This window comes from Seriola lalandi, unplaced genomic scaffold (assembly GCF_002814215.2).
Source record: "Seriola lalandi dorsalis isolate HSWRI2012SDOR001 ecotype SW California unplaced genomic scaffold, Sedor1 jcf7180002054883, whole genome shotgun sequence".
Taxonomy (NCBI): Eukaryota; Metazoa; Chordata; class Actinopteri; order Carangiformes; family Carangidae; genus Seriola; species Seriola lalandi.
Genome location: NW_019525658.1, coordinates 6,251,591 through 6,269,134, shown reverse-complemented (window position 1 = coordinate 6,269,134; position 17,544 = coordinate 6,251,591). Strand labels below are relative to the sequence as shown.

Here is a 17,544-nt window from a genome sequence, read left to right as displayed (position 1 = left end):
CAGTTTACCTCCACAAGAATGATGATATCACAAACACTTGTTCCTGGGGATTGTCTAATCATAAAAATGAATCTCTGCTCTGATGAATTTATAATATGCTTGTAATACATCACTGAAGAATAGTATAAATGTGAGATACATTTTCAAGTGATGTGAATAAAGTCAACTATAATTGGTCCCAACATTGCCCTGATATGTTGCAGTGATATCTTGGAGGAATTAATCAAGCCCATAGCCCTGTGCGGACTGGTTGTGTGACAGGCCATCTCATCCCCGTTAGCGCCTCTCTTTTCTCTGTCAGTGGCTCTCTACAGCCACGGCTCTGAATAATTCAACAAAGCAAAAGAGGACCGGTGGAGCGGGAAAAGAGATATGGATTGAAGATGATCTCCGGGCACGGGTGCCAGGAAATTGAGTTTTTGACGTCAGAATAAGCTGGAAAAGCATTCTCGAATGTCTGAGTGTGTGCGTGTGTATCTATTACGTGTTCAAGTGGGCGTGATAGTCATTATGTAAGTAAAGAGAGCTGGAAACACTCTCAAATCTCTTCCTCCTTCTCCTGAGATACTTTATTAATTCATAAATTCTCTCAGGGTCTGTGACCTCCCGGCTCTCTGCATAACGTCTGACCGTAGCCGTTAACACCTATCTCCATTCTAATGGTGTTTCACATCCAATATACAGTTGATTTGAATGATAGCGCCCCAGGAAGTGGACGCTGTCTTGACATTTTAGTCCAGGTGATTGAGTGGGGTCATGGATGTGATTCAGGTGTCTCCGCAGTTGAATATTTCACAGCACTGACTGACGGACTTATGACCTGCAGGCAGTAGAGAAGGTCAGTCATGACGCAAAATGTTGGCAGAGTTTAAAGCAGGTTTCCCATCGATACCTGACTGACCTGACAGATTTCTATTGACGTGTCCAGCCTAAGTTACCTGCATGGCAGAGGTTCAGTCAGATGTACGTGATGGCAAATGTGATGTGATGGCACAGTTAGGTTGAGATAGAGTTCACAGTAAGGCTGTTATCCAATGAAGAGTGACCAGACCTGAAACTAAAGCTCATCCAGGTTTGGTAAGCTTTATTTTTAGCTATGCTAGTGGCATGGATGTTCCACCGCTTTGGTCCAGACAGAAATATCTTTACAACTACAGGATGAATCTTGGTTATCCTGTGATCCTCTAGCATGAGATTGTGACAAGTGTGACATCCATTGTGCTTCCACAAATTTAATCTCGGTTTTCCTACCAGGCTGCTGAAGTCACTTGCGTAATAGTAGTTTTTGTCATTGGGTGACACCTCTTCTGTTGCAACTGCACCGTTGCAGCTTGGCTCATGTGGTCAGATGGGCTGTGACCTGATGCTATCTGTCCGTTCTTTAAAACGAACATCACACAAAAGGATTGATATATTATTCATTTAGTTTTATGAAACACCAAGCAGATTAATAAGCAGGTAATTCTAAAGAAGCCTTCAGGCTAAGGATCCACCCTTCAGATAAGTGGTTCCACAGAAACTCAGTATCCGGGTAATTTGCAAAGAATTACAGTGCAGGTAGCAACATTGATTCATGCTGGCTGTTCTGTTGTTGTCACCAGTTCTGGTATCCACTGTATTCCCTGCTCTAATTCACTCTGTGTAATCTTGCTTCTAATTATGATAATTGCTCCTATTGAGAACCAAGAATCCTAACAATTGTGTATGAATATGTCAAGATTATCATGTGGTTACTACTAAGACTTGGACAAAAGAAACACACCTATGATCAATACGTAATGGTTTTAAAATGTGTGTGACTAAGTAACGCCTGATGGATGAAAGAATCCTAATCTCTGTCCCCTCGTTTGTGTCTCTAGGTGCCCCTGGTTGACGAAGGTGATCTCTCCCGCTGTGCCTCTCTACAATGGCTTGGTCTTCCTCTTTGTGTTGGCCAACTTCAGCATGGCAACCTTCATGGACCCTGGTGTTTACCCCAGAGGTTTGTCTGCATGTCTGGGAGTGTGAAAATGGGTTCCAGTGTCTGGTGATTAGTATCTGTCAAATTGTATGTTCTCATAATGAGTAATGGTTCCTCCCTGTTTAGTCGTCATGTAGAGGGTACAACTTTAATGGTGTCACACGTATCAGAGCACCACCCTCCCCAATCTTTCACTACCCCATTATCTTCCTGTTACAGCCTGTAAAGTCCACATGCTCCACATGCAGCACACTGTGGGAAGTTCTACAAGCCGTCATACTGCGAGGTGTATTGAGTATCTCTCAGCTGTTCAGCCTGTCAAACAAGCAGCACTGACTTGTGCTCCTGATGCAGGCTCCTTGTCCTCAACGCTGTCTCGGTTAAGCAATGATGGTTGAACCCATCCCCAGGGATGTTTGTAATGCGCTTGTAAATGATAAGCACCTGTCTTTGGGAAGAGCTTTCTCTGCCCATAAAGGGGGTAATGATCATTAGGTTGTATAAGGTGCAGGTTATCTGCCTCCCCAGAGGTGACAGTGGCCTTCTGCTGCTGCTGCTGCTGCCCCACTGGGTTTTATAGACTACTGAGGGATGAGTTGTTTTCCAAGCTCTTGATGTTGTATCTCAGAGGCAGCAGACCCCACAATTGAAGTGAATTGAAGAAGTGAAGAAGTGACATAGCTATTAAATGACATCTGCTGAGAAAAAATCACTCCATCATCCAGACTGTAAAAGTGAAAATGAAAGGTTGGTGTGTACTAAAGATTTTTCCTTTCAAATCACTGACGTTTGGCACAGTGGTATATTTTCATTTTCTGTTTAGAGGAAACTTTAAACTGAGGTAAAAGGCAGATGAGAGAGGTGACTGTGGATAATAACGCAACACAATTACAAGCTAAAATATCAGAAAGTTCTGCAATTTCAACAGAAATTTTGCAAAGTATATTGCAGTTTGCTGAATTCAATAAGTGACGTTTTCAGTGAGAAGTTTCCCCGATACTTAAAAGATGTGTTTACATCATGCAAGATCTTACGCCTCTTAGAATAACCACCTCATTTTTCCAATGAATGCATGCATTTGTTTTCACTCCAGTATCAAAACTGCAGTGTGACTCTTAGTCGTCTGTTTTGATCAACATAGGCTAGCACTAACTTTGGCCAGTGTGGTGATGCAGTGAGTTTTATTTCTTTTTTTTTTTTTTGTATTCATATGATTTGATTTAGTCTGTCGTCTGTGATCCCAGAGGATGTTACATAAACAGTGTTAATTGCTGTGATTGTTGCCGATATCAGAGAATAAAAAGACTATATGTTATGCGTAAGTAGTCGCTTGCAGTGAGGAACCCACAGAGAATTATCACCCAACTCTGCTGTTCTACTCTCTAGAACATTTTAGCATGTTTCCCTTCACTGGTTTCATGGCCTGCAGCTTTACTGTTTTTGTTCAGTCTCACCGCTCTCACCAGCCTCGTTTTCAGCTTTACAGCAAGCAGCTATTTTTAGCTGGGCGAAGCGAAGCACCCTGCCCAAGTGTCATTAAGCAAAATAAAGAGCTATCGCATCCTCACTCACACACATAGACCCTTTCATGAAGGATGATACACTTGTGATCAGTAGAAAACACTTGCGCATACAGACACAAACACACATATTGATGCTGTGATGGGAAATAAAAGCAGTGAAATGCTGCTAATAGATACGTCCACGAGACGCTTCTCTGGCAGGAAAATGCATGTCCTTGTTGGAAATAACTAATACTGATAATAGTGACTAATTTTTCAAACAAAAAATGGAGCATTACAACCCATAACACCAATAAAATTACACCTGACCTTCATGCAAGCAATAATTGTATCAGGGCAGGTGCCTGCGGTTTAAATTCTGTTTATTTGAGGATTACTAACATGAATGGTGATAACAGGATTAACCCTAAAATGTAATGGATAAAGATACCGACTGTATGTTCATGTAGATACAACAAGGTGTAAGTACCTCACTCCTTAGTGCTAAAAATAAACTCATCAACAATGAGTAATTAAGCTTTTGATGCCAATCAACAATTTAGTGAAAAGATGTGAAAACACTTTTGGTCAGTAGTTGAAGTGAAGTGAAACTTATGGTTGCAGTGTAAGTGGATATTGTATAAAGTAGGCCACCTCTTGCATTCAGCATTCAGAGAAACGAAGCTGTCAGAGGAGATGCAAGCGTAACTGCTGTTTGTGTCTGTTGCTCTGGCAGGCGGTTTACCTTTTAAAATCTATTTGAAGAGACTTGAGTGCCATAATGACAGAGCAATCTCTGGCTATGGAGTTGTTTATTTCTGTGCTCTACCTCTTGTTTCTCTCTTGTTTTCTCTTTCCACTCTCTCCCTCTCTTCCACACTCGCTGTGTGCTCAGCTACCTGGATCTCCCCGCAGTTACTATTGTACTGTGAAATTATTTTCTCAGGTCGAAGCTCTGTGCACATGGTTTGAATGAGCCCTTTGATCAGCTGAAAGACATTTTATTCGCCACTGCAGCTCCAAAGCAAAGCGGCACCAAGCACAAAGCTTCACACAAACAGTTTGATTGAGTGCAGTCACACCAAGGACAGTGGAGATGCTGCTTGTACTCTCACACTCACACTGTGAGAGTACAAGCCGCAGAGGTGAAGGGGTCAGTCACATGTTTAGGTCTGATAGAGCAACTCTGCCACAGTTAGAGGTTAAATTCCCATTTAAAAAAAAAAAAAATAAATCTTTGTGAACAGCTTCTGTGATACATGAGTCACAGCGTGCTTTGTTAGTCAGTCTTAATGGGGAAAGCAGAATGAATAGGTCATGTCTATAAAAATATTCATTTCTCCCTGTGTTTGCTCCCTCTGCAGACAGTGAACAGCAGGGGACAACTTCATTTCAGGTTGCTCCCCTGTTGCCCCTGTCAAACTGAATCAAAACCATTCTTCTTACCGTGTCTGCTGCCTGTGTGTGTACTGCTCCACCATACGCATCAACATGTGCTCCGTTAATGTGTTAACGTGTGTCTGCGCAGCGGACGAGGACGAGGACAAGGACGATGATTTCCGAGCGCCGCTCTACAAGAACGTGGAGATCAAGGGCATTCAGGTCCGGATGAAGTGGTGCGCCACCTGCCACTTCTACAGGCCGCCTCGCTGCTCGCACTGCAGCGTCTGTGACAACTGTGTGGAGGTGTGTGTGGATTCAAGTGCACATGTGTAAACAGAGAAACTGTATATTCAGTATAAGTGCAGGCAGCAAAATCTAAATGTCAATATTAAAGGTCAATATTAGCATTTAATCAATAATCTTATGTCGTCCTGCTCACATTGGGAATATTTGATAAGAAATATGATGCAGTTTGTTTGTATATATTTTTATAGCTTGAATCCACTCAGAGGCTTTTTCTGTCCTGCCAAGAATTAAAATCTGAGATAAACACTGAATATAAATATATAATGTTTTGTTAAATATATGTGTTTATTGGCAAGAAAATCGTCATCATTAAAGATCATAATTACTGGAATAAATATCAGCTTTTGGCAAATTTAACCGTAAAATACTGTCATTAGTATTAGCTTTTAAATCCTCGATTTGGTCGACACATAGGATGTAGACGTAAACAAGTTGGATTCCCACATCCTGTTTTCTTACAGGATTTTTATTTTTGACTATCGAAACAATCAAATAAATAAAAATACTGATTTTATTGTGTATTATTTTGTTGATTATTAGTATTCACACATTGAGATGCCACCCTTATTCTGCTGGTAATATTAAACACTTATTGGAGGAATAGGTTGATTATGGATTGAATATTTAATTAAAACATTTCTCCACTCCTCATAACCTTTTATTCAACCAAGAACAGTTTGATGACACTAGTCAAGACACTGCACTAGAACCTCCTCAGTGATCAGAGATGATGCATAGGTCAAAAATTTATGAACCGATATTTACAATCAGATTTAAAGCCTGAACCCAGACCAGTTGTAGGTCACATAGTTTAAAGCCTCATGAATACCTTGCATAAAATCTTCCCTCCTCAGGACTTTGACCACCACTGTCCCTGGGTGAACAACTGCATCGGACGGAGGAACTACCGCTACTTCTTCCTTTTCCTGCTGTCGCTGAGCATCCACATGATGGGAGTCTTTTCCTTCGGCCTCATCTTTGTGCTCCACCACAGAGAGAAGCTGGGAGCTCTGCACACCACTGTCACGTATCCTTTCACTGCCTGAACCTACTTCTTTTTTTAAATGGACAGTTTGGTTTGGTTTTTTATTCTATTCTGTTTATTTGAGGATTACTAACATGAATGGTGATAACAGGATTTAGCCTAAAATGTAATGGATAAAGATACCGACTGTACGTTCATCTAGATACAACAAGGTGTAAGTACCTCACTCCTTAGTGCTAAAAATAAACTCATCAACAATGAGTAATTAAGCTTTTAATGTGAATCAACAATTTAGGGAAAAGATGTGAAAACACTTTTGGTCAGTAGTTGAAGTGAAGTGAAACTTATGGTTGCAGTGTAAGTGGATATTGTATAAAGTAGGCCACTTCTTGCATTCAGCATTCGGAGAAACGAAGCTGTCAGAGGATAAAGCCGGTGTTTGTAGCTTTGGGTTATTAAGATAGTCCATCTGGTCATGTTCTTATGGGCTTGTATTGTTGTTGTTGTTGACCTTGACCTTTGTCCAGGCTGGTGGTGATGTGTATAGCAGGGCTTTTCTTCATTCCAGTCATGGGACTCACAGGTTTCCATATGGTGCTCGTGGCTCGAGGGCGAACAACCAATGAACAGGTGAGGAGACACCAGCGCAGGAGCTGCTACACACACACACACACACACACACACAGACATTTATTTGACTATGATCTATCCAGGGAGAGTGAACAAAGCTTCTTCACATTCACACAGATCCAAACATTCACACCTGGAGCTGCCTCAGTGTTGGGGCTTGCTTCAGGGCACCTTTGAAATATTTGGAGAATCTTGAGAATCAATGCAAACATCTTCACCGACACCCCAGCTGCACATACTGTGGAATAATACTGTCCAGTAGCCTGTGTGGACAGACTTACATTTACCTTCATAAAGGGAATAATAACACAAATGCTATTGAACAAATATTCACACACACAGCTATTATGAATCACCATCACATTCAAGCACTGGACCTATATGTGTTTGATGGTGTGTGTGTGTGTGTGTGTGTGTGTGTGTGTGTGTGTGTGTGTGTGTGTGTGTGTGTGTGGGTGCGTGTGATCTCATGCTTCTTTTGCTGCTGACTCTAAACAAGGCGTTGTCTTCCTCAGGTGACGGGCAAGTTTCGTGGGGGAGTAAATCCCTTCACCAAGGGTTGCTGTGGCAACGTGGAGTACGTCTTATGTAGTCCTCTGGCACCTAGGTAAGATCCTTTATTGTGCTGCGTACATGTGTGTGTGTGTGTGTGTGTGTGTGTGTGCAGATATGTGCTTATGTGTATGTACAGTATGTGGAAGTAGAGTTATGGCTCATCAAGGCCCATGGCATCCATTCCATGACATGAGTGCAGCATCATCTAACTGCAGGGAGGCCTTCCATCCGTGTGTGTGTGTGTGTGTGTGTGTGTGTGTGTATGATTGTATTCACGTGCTCTGAGGTGGTTGTGGAGGTGTGTATTCAGTTCTGCCTGAAAGCAGCCAGCAACCCTGGGGGGAGGCAGATGGCTGAGAGAACTGAATCAGCCTGTAGAACAAGAGTTAATGGGAAACAGAGCGCAGAGCTAGTAAATGTGCTTTTTGTATACACACACACACACACACACACACACACACACACACAGTTTTATATCCTATTGGGACAAGTCTCATCCCATGAAAATCAACAACAGCAGGTGGGGGTGAAATGCTTTTTGTTACAAGCATCTGCCTTTAAGTAGTTTCACAGTGATACTGAATGATCTGTTTTTAAATCTGACAGCAAATCAGTAACATTAATTTAGTAACATGGATATTTTTCATGTTGGGGTTGATCACTTGAAATATGTAAAGACTCCATGGGAAGTACATCACACATTTATTTCCCCAGTTCCCACACTAACCATGAAACATTAAAAGAACTCAGTGACAGCCATTTTAATTATGAACAAACCCTGTAAGAATCACTTAAAACACTGTTTGGAAGTTGTGTCTGAAATGTCTGTGTAACAAACACAATGGGATTATGCAGATATAAAATTCATGGCTAATTTCATCAGTGTTTCAAAAGGCCATAGTTTTATAGTGGAGTATAAAGTTCAGTATATGAAGTAAGAGAAAAGTGAAATTTTATTTAATTTTATTTATGGATGCATATGCAGTTTATATGAAATAGCCTGGAGTCTCATGTAATGCTCATACTTAACATTAACAACATTAACTGTTGTAATCTCACAATGTAGAAAGTAAAGGCAGAATGATAGGTTCAGGGTTGCAGTGGGGCTAGAATAAGAAGGGTTTTCAAATTAAAATCAATGATGTTACATTAGTCTGTTACATCACAGAAACAGAACAAAAATATAAATGCAACACTTTTGTTTTTACTCCCATTTTCCATGATTTGAAATAAAAGTTATAAGATTGTCTTCTACACACATAGGGGGCTTATTTCTCTTAAATTTCATTAAATTATTTAATTTTAAATGTGTTTAAATCCGTGTTAGTGTGCATTTCTCCTTTGCCAAGATAATCCATCCACCTGACAGGTGTGGCATATTAAGATGTTGATTACACAGCATGATTATTGCACAGGTGTGCCTTGGGCTTGTCACATTAAAAGGCCACTTTAAAATGTGCAGTTTTATCACACAACACAAAGCCACAGATGTTGCACTGGTTGAGAGAGCAGTCACTCGGCATGTTTAATGTCCACCAGTGCTGTTGCCCGTGAGATGAATGGCCGTTTCCCTATCATAAACCGTCTCCAAGGTCGTCTCTGAGAATTTGGAGACAATTTTTGTGAAGAAAATTTGAGAGAAAGAAGTCTTTTGTGGGATTAGAAAAAGTCTTCGACTTTTATTTCTTTTATTTCAACTGGGAACAAAAACAAGAATGTTGCATTTATACTTTTGTTCAGTGTATATTCAGTTTGCAGCAATAGTGGTTACTGTAGTCAGGAAGATAATACTGGTGCCCCTCTTTAGATGTATGGTGTTTACTTTGACGTGAATCACTGTAATAGTTGATTGTGTGTTGCTTTGGCTGTCTTACAGAGATGTAAACTTCTCATCGTGGTTATTTCCAATGCGGAAGTGGATTACATTTCAAATCTAAAGGCAACGCTGACTGTCAAACTAAAAATTGTAAACTGCCAAAGTGGCACAACGTGACAAGAAAGAATCTCGTTAAAGCATGTTGTCCATTTCCACACAGGTACATGCTGGACCCCAGGAAAAAACCCCACATCAAAATTCAGCCCCCATTCATCAGACCAGACCTCTCAGAAAGGCAAATAACTATTAAGATCAGTGACAACGGCGTCCATGGCACCATCATCAGCTCTAAGGTGAGTTGCTCCTCATTGTTATTTCCCTGTTATTCTGTCATCCAGCTGACATACGGCTAATCCTTTTTCCAAGGTGATGTTTACCATTTTCTCATGCTTCGTTCCCATAGTCTAATGCCACATGTGTGACGTAGTGTATCCCTTGTCCTCTTCTCAGTTTCCTATTTTTTAAGACTCATACTCAAGGCAGCAGAATGAGAGAATACAGTTGCTCGCTTTAATCAGATGTATTGGAGAAAACAGGATATTATTAGACACTTGACGTCAAAGCCAAGGGACTCAGATAAGGGAGAAATTAATTGGATCATTTTCAACCCCAAAGGTGGGAAGCAACCCTCTTGTTTAGCTTCTATCACTTTTTTTCTTCTACCAGCTAGCTCCGGCCTGGTCGGCCTGCAAAGTCATTTTCCGATTCTGGGTCACGGTAGCGTCCAGTCTGCCCTGAAGAAGTAGAGCGTATTATAAGCTCTAGTATTGTAAATGCAATGATGGCTGAAGCTCTTGGCAGGACTGTAAACAGCTGTTGTTACTAGGGTTGGATATGCAGCTATAAAAAAAAAACTTGATTGCTCCATCAAAGGCAAACATGTCTCCAAAAAAATTATATTTAAAAGAAAACAAAAACATAAATGACTTGGGGGCGATAATAGTGGTTTTGTATTTCAAAGATCATTAAATTCAAATTGTAGGTAATGGTACATTAATGACCATTTTCCAAAGCATGCCTCATGTTTTAGTATTTTTTTTTTTTTTATACCTTTCAGGCAGCCATTAATCATTAGCCATTCAGTTCATGCCATTTAGTGTGAAAATCGCACAGAGTAATTAATCCACAACCCTTTAAGGCATATGAGATTTTCTGTCTCTGCTTGTAAAAATACTCTCATCTTACCAGCCCAAAGCACAAAGTATAGCTTCAGTTGAGAAAAGTGTCACATTCCCTTTAAGAGTAACTATGTAGATCAAATTATTTTCTGATGTTCAGGTTTTGCCGGGCAATGCTTTTCTGTAAATGTGAAGTAAAGTGAAATTTAGGAGCAAAACAGGAAATTCTCTTTGACTTAAAGGGGAACTCCATTGATTTGTACATGTCTGCATGGGTGAAAAAAGTTGGATAAGGCCTTTTGTGGTTCCACGAGGGGCTGTGAAAAGTCTGATAAACTGCTACTACAAGTCTTAAAATGAATAAATCTGGAGGTGTGGATTTACAAAGGATTGAGTTTACCAGAGCTCTGAAGCCTGCTCCTTGTCTCTGCTTGAGAGTAGCATCTCAATGATACATTAGCTGCTACCAGCATAACACACCGAAATTTCAGATTGAACTGTCAGCAGTCGGGATGCATTGTGGGTAATGTAAACACTTTTTGAGAAGTAAGAAGAATGCATGGAATTAAAAAAGATGATATCTGGTTCTCCTGCACTGATTTTCATTCAGTCGGACAGTGCAGAAGTTCAAGGCTAAATCAGTGGAGTACTCCTTTTAAGATGAACAAATAATGATCTATTCTCTCTCTAACATCTCTCACATTTCAATCCAACTCTGACATGACTTTCTTTCACCATTTGCACTCCATTAGCCACTAAAAAGAATACATTTAAGATCAAGTAGAGCAGCTGCCTGGTGCAGCTCTTCTACCCTACAACCTCCTGTGTGACTTGTGTTGGTTCATCCCTAACAGTAACACATGCTCTTCTCTGTTTCATCTGCTGTTCCCCCACCTGTTCCGGATACTTTTAACACCCTGCTCTACTCCCTGTAGTCCAAAAGCAGCCTGGATGGCCTGGATGACAAAGAAACCCAGCCGCCGCTGCCACCTAAAGCTGACAGGTACAACCAGCTGAAGAGCCAGCTGACCCCCAGTGAAGGTAAGAAACACAGAAACACAGCCTCGCTGTGTTCACCTCCTCTCTCTCTCCTGACAGTCTTCATCAATCCCATTTCTCTTCCCTGTCAAGGCTGCACCAAATGGCAATTCCCCAAGCTCCCCCTTTAGATCACCAGTGTCCCAGTGTGTGACTTGCTGCTAGTTTAGCCTGATAAATGACTGTCCCAGTGGCAGGGTGATGGCCTTTTTTTATGCCAGGCCAGAGAACAGGGGTGATTTGTAGCGAGGAGGCAAGCCCTGTTTACTGAATCAGCATCAGATTTGTGGTAAAAAAGATAAATTTCAGATTGAATCATTGCGACATGAATCACCTCTTTTTGCTGGTGGTGTGTAGCAATTGAGCTCTGCAAAATGGAGATATGGGAAAGGAATTTAGTCTAGAATCAGAACTCTTAAAGTAAAAAATCACTGACTGCCTCTGCGAGTCATCCGTGTAAATTAGAAACTGTGAAGGATCTGTTTTGGGTGTTAGTTTAGCAGCTTGTGGTGTTAGCTAGTGCTAATGTGTTCCTTATACTGTTGCATTCAATAGTATGGAGTGTCAGTAATATATAGTGTGAACCTAAAGCAGCAGGTTCTGACCAGAGGATCTCCAGTGTCATGGTGCATTATGTCAGTGAGTGATCACTCCCTGGTCCTCCATGGAGCACTACTGCTGCCTGGTGGTACCTCAAAGTACTGCATCTGGTGTAAACAAATTACCTCCCTTTGTAAAAGCAGTTTAGAGGACTCATAATTAGTGGAAGTAAGAGTTCTTTACATTTCCCTCAGAGACACTCATGCACCAACGCACAGGAGGAACTGCTTGCTTAGAAGTACCTTTGGGCTTGATTTCAAGTAGTTTGTCAAGGATGGACAGCTGGCTGTTTTAGCAATCACATGTTACACATCAGTTACTAAATAGACTCTTACTGTCCGACTACCCAGCCACTCCAGTTCATTTTCATTCAGTAGGAATGATGGTGATGGTGTGGGTATCAAGAACTCGATCGCTCCAGCCTCTTTACTGTGATAATAGAATTCAGCTCTGAGGTCTTTTTTCTCCCAGAAATTACTTTCAACCAGAGCTGGTATAATAGTGTCATTTATATTATCTTTACAGTGTTGACTCTGGTTTTCTTTCTGTGTGTGTTGCAGATGGTTCCCTTTCTGGTAAAACCCACCCCTCCACTCCAGCCATGTACAAATTCAGGCCGTCCTTTGGCACCATGCCGAAAGTCCACTACCACACTGCCGGAGAGAAGGTAAGACAGGATATGTTTGGTACTGATGTGTGAAGTACATTCTTAATGCAGTATTGTTATTATAACACTATTTTTTGTAGCACCACCTTAATAGCCAGGAGTTCTACCACAAAAAGGTTCAGTAGCAGCTGTTAAAGGACTTCAATCAGAGATGTTTTGACATGTGACTCTGCTGTTTTTTCTCAGATTATCATGCCAGATGACCGGAAAACATCAGCCATCTTGGAAGAGGGTGTCCGTGGTCACGACTACCGATCTGAGCCCAACCTGGACCTGCCAGAGTACACCAATGCTCCCCTCCACCGAACTTTCCAGTCCTCTCCCCTCCAGCTGGACTCTGACCCCATCAACTCTCGCTCTCTCAGCCTGAAGCAGGGTCACCGCCGACCGGAGAAAGGCCAGCTCCCGGCCCTGCATCCGCATACAGTAACATCCACCCCCTACAAGAGTGTCTTCTCACCCAACACGCTCTCCAACCGTAATGGTAGCCTGTCCTATGACAGCTTGCTAAACCCCAGCATCTCCCCAGCCACTGCCAGCGAGTGCATGGCCCATCGTGGTATGCCCACCGTGGGGTTCCACTCGCCCTACCTGCCCACCAAAATGTGCCACATCCGGGAACCTGAAATGCAGAGGCAGCAGGTTGCCCCTGCCTACAGTCCAGTGATGCCACCCAGAGGAGTGGGCAGGCAATCCCCTCACCTTAGGGACAGGGACCCATCCCCGGTGCGCTATGACAACCTCTCCCAGACCATCATGGCCTCCATCCAGGAGCGAAAGGAGATGGAGGAGAGGGAGAAGCGGCAGATGCTGCACGGGCGCTCCCAGACCCACATTTATGCCCAGGACTCTGGCATGTTTGATGGTGGCTATGGCCTACCCCCCAATGCTTGCTATCCAGATGGGCCTCGCGGCCCCGGCTCCAGAGGCCCAACACCCCCAGCCTATGGAGGCTCCAGGGACAACCTGATGGGGGTCGGGGTGGTGAGCTACGGCCAGCGAACCCCTGTGTTGCGCCATGCCGGCTCCACGCTGGGCCGAGCCCCTAGGACTTCATCCACCTCCTTGCACACAGATCACAGTAGCTCCAACAGCAGCCAGACCAGGGCCTCAGGTCTTGAGGGCCCCTATCGCTCCCCGGCTCACCAGCCCCACTCCCCTGCTATGCCCCGATCCCCCTCCTACTCTCATCAGAAACTCTCCTACATCAGTGCCCTTGAGAGGACAGACTCACCTCGTCTGGGGGGCCCAAGGTATGAATCCTAATGTTATTCCCTGTGGGACTGCATGCACAGGGAGCCAATGGGGACTGGTGGGAATTAAATGTATTCCCACTTGAAACCAAGCTCCGCAGCCAGCAATTCATGGACACTAGTGTACTAGTCCTAACTGAGGCAACGTGTAGCATTTGTATATGGTGTATGGTACATGTTTAACTGTTATGTCCATTTATTCATGAGTTCTGTCTGGTGTGACTTCTTACATTTTCTGTTCTGATATACGTTTGCCTTTCTAGAAATGTTTTTTTTTGTATTGTTTCACAAATGTCAGATGAATAAAGTTGTGTGACTCCTCTCACTTCTTTTTCTTTTGCATGCTTTTCACCTACTGGTCTAACATTTCCAAGCCTTTGTCTTCACTAACAAGTACACTTTCAAGTAATCCTCCATACTGCAAGTCTGTTTTTGTGATTTTAAAGTTGTCATACTCCAGACATCTAATTTGCATGTCGCCACAATGCTCTGTTTGGTTTGTGTTGAATCTCTTTGGCTCTTTGTATTGAATCATATTCTCTTTTTCTTCTTGTCTTTCCATTCAGAGAGGCCATGAAAGTTAATGGGCAGATGGACTGCCACCCCAGCACCCAGGGTGTCACCCTCAGCCCCAGTCGCCACAGTAACGTCAAAAAGGTGACAGGCGTAGGAGGCACCACGTATGAGATATCTGTGTGAGCAGGGACACTGCATCCACCTCCAACAACAATGGCCACCCTGCTACAAAGAGATTGTCTCCTCTTATTTCTTTTGAAGTCTAGATAACGACCAGTCGGGGGCACACAGCGCTGCCTGTTTTTGGACTCAATGTCCAATCAGAGGCTCTGTCTGCTCCTGTGTAGGTCTGTCTAGCCAAATGCCCGTGTGTGTTTGTACCTGAGGGATTGGTTGTCAGTTGATACCGCTGTAGTCTGTACTGTATGTGTGAGGAGTGTCTTGTCCTAAACATCTTTGTGGCTCATCATCTTGGTTGTAAGAGTGGACCGTCCAACAAGATCGTCAAATGTTATTACTGTTGTCTCTCAGATGTGGTCACGAAGCGTACGTTGTTGAAAATGTCACACAAACTTTGCTCCAAGAAGCGCTGACGGAAACAAAAACACTACAGACGAATCAAACACTGACATCCTCGCTGTGGACTTCTGTGAGAAGAGATTAATGTCAATTCACCTCAAGAAGTCAAGGTGCTTCACATTAACCCGTACTGCTCATGTCATCTCCAGCATATGTGGTGGAGTCGTACAGCTTTGAGAAGTGATGGAGGACAGATCAGTTAGGTTTAACCTGAGTACAGGAAACGCAACCCGAGTGAGACGAGGAGCTGGGAGAGGGGATATCGAGGGGAATTTCATCGGATCATGTCTGGTGGTTGCATTCCAAATTCATTGAGAAAGGCTTTGCTTTTAATTCAAAGTAAAACAAACTGCAACTACATCTTTGTGAAAAAGAATTTTCTCAGGAATGAATGCAAGCAGCGGAGATGTTAGGCGATATGAATTCATGAATCATGAATGTCTGCTTCTTTGTCTCAGTCTAGTGCAGATATTTAGGGCTTGAGTATAGCTTAGCCCCCTTTATTCCCTTCATGAAGGTGCAGTTCATCATCATAGGCTTGTGTTTGTTTTAGTCAAGTTCAGTTAGGTGAGTTCAACATAATCCATGACACAAGAGCTGGGCTGATACATGTGAGCTCTGAAAGATCAGAATACCTCATCCCAACGGTTCTCACATAGTTCAGAGCGAGTCCAGCCTTGCATTACCAAAACAACTTTTCTGTTAATGTGCTTTGTTTGTAATTTATGTTTGTGTTATAATCATAGGATTCGAAGGGTGAAGAAAAACAAGCCATTGTCCCATGTGGTAAAATGAAGATAACTGGTCACCCATTCATTATTTTGTAGTTTTTTTTTAATCAGTTTGTTTCCTTTTTATATACCCAACCTTTCAAAAAACTATGTTTGATACATCTTTTTTATACAGATACTTAACCCTGGAATGGATGTTTTATTTTGAGTGAGCGTTTTTTTTGTTGATAAATTATATATACATATAAATAAATGAGATCATGAATAATGGGTAAAATCTATAAAGTAAATATAGCTTGTTCTACCTTGCAGTGTAAAAAAAATAAAAAAGAAAGATGAAATGTAATTAGCTGATATGTGATTTTGAGGAAGTGAAATATTAAAGTCACCATCTTTGACTAGTGAACAGTCACATGGTCCACACTGAACTGCCAACAAGTGCTGTACACAAGCTGAAGGATTGGGCTTTCAGTAGAAGCAGCTTTGAGATTTCAGTGCCAAAAGTGGCGACACACCCCCCTTATTTCTCAAAGACAGCAAACAGGTGACATCGCTACTATGTGCAGCAGCTGTCTGGTACAGCTTCAGTATTATGCGCCACTCAGACTCACAATGGAACTTTTTTGGTTTGTTTTTTTGCTGTTGATTTAAAAAAAAAAAGTATGATAACACTTATTACTTTTGACCATAAAAAATTGAACTGATAATATCTAAGTTGAAGGTTTTATTAATATTTTGCACCAACTGAATATGTTGAAACATGTCAGAATTGACTTTGATTTAAAGCAGTAGATTTGGTCCCGCTACATTTGCATTAAGAATAAACCAGATGCCTTTTGAGAGGAAAAGCGATTTCATGCACAATGAAATGTGGCTGGTTAAAACATTGTTTTACATTAAGGGAAAATCAACATTTTCTATTGGGCAACAAACGGCAGGAGTGACATAACTCTGGGTAGACTTTAAGTTTTGACAACAGAAAGTTGTGGAAGGACAGCCAATGTACAAAGTGATACCTGTTCATCTTAATTATGAAATTACATTACTTTTTACAGGATTTTTTTACTCTGATTTCTGATATATTCAGTTTCCTTTCTCCAGAGATCAGTGTATAGGCTGGTAGCTGTGGTGGAGTCTTGCTTTCTGACGAGGTTGGATGTTACCGAAACTGGCTGTAGTTACAACCTTCTGATTAGTATGATCTCCCTCTCAAGGTCTCACCCAGCTGCCTTACCATGAACACAGTGATGTGAAGTAACACAGGATACTCTATTCAAGTCATGTATTTCTGAATTGTTGATAACTGTTTCTGATCCAAGGCTGTGGTACACAGGGCTACTTTTATGGCAAATCTAATGAGTGTCAGTGAAACAGCTAGCAGGAGCATCTTGAAATACCTGAGTAGACTGTTAGATGCTGAGTTGCCCGAGCATACCCCAGTCTATGATGATTTTCAGACCCCCGTTTGACCACATATCAAAAGCACTGTCGATGTCATTCCTCTTTAAGATGACTGCCATTAGTCCAATGTTCTTGTTTTAGGGATGGACATCACTGCAGGTCAGGGACCATTCCTGACAGTGAGCAATGAATCTGTTCTATCACAAGGTGATTTTTGTTTTCTGAAACTCAAATAGAAAATGTATCAAAATATAGAATATACTATAAATGTACATGCGTTCCTATTTTTGTGAAGAGGAAATATTTCCCAATGACCTGAGCAGAGTAAATAAAGTTTCCACCTCTTTGAGTGAATGAGGTTGTTTTTTGTTAATGAAAAGGTAGAATGAGGAACTCTTGCACAACATTGATTAAGTTTGTCTTACCACAGCTATTATGTAACAA

At 42.0% G+C, this 17,544-nt stretch overlaps 1 protein-coding gene across 1 annotated transcript in view; it reads left to right on the top strand.

Moving 5' to 3' along the window:
* zdhhc8b (zDHHC palmitoyltransferase 8b) overlaps window positions 1–17,454 on the top strand; it is a 69,832-nt gene extending 52,378 nt beyond the window's left edge. The window contains exons 2-11 of the mRNA XM_023397644.2: window positions 1,860–1,981; window positions 4,991–5,148; window positions 6,006–6,178; window positions 6,664–6,766; window positions 7,282–7,373; window positions 9,358–9,490; window positions 11,251–11,356; window positions 12,514–12,620; window positions 12,807–13,873; window positions 14,440–17,454. Of these exons, the coding sequence (XP_023253412.1) occupies window positions 1,860–1,981; window positions 4,991–5,148; window positions 6,006–6,178; window positions 6,664–6,766; window positions 7,282–7,373; window positions 9,358–9,490; window positions 11,251–11,356; window positions 12,514–12,620; window positions 12,807–13,873; window positions 14,440–14,572 (2,194 nt within the window). The 3' untranslated portion in view covers window positions 14,573–17,454. The remainder of the gene's footprint in view (window positions 1–1,859; window positions 1,982–4,990; window positions 5,149–6,005; window positions 6,179–6,663; window positions 6,767–7,281; window positions 7,374–9,357; window positions 9,491–11,250; window positions 11,357–12,513; window positions 12,621–12,806; window positions 13,874–14,439) is intronic.
* The last annotated feature ends 90 nt before the right edge of the window (window positions 17,455–17,544 follow it).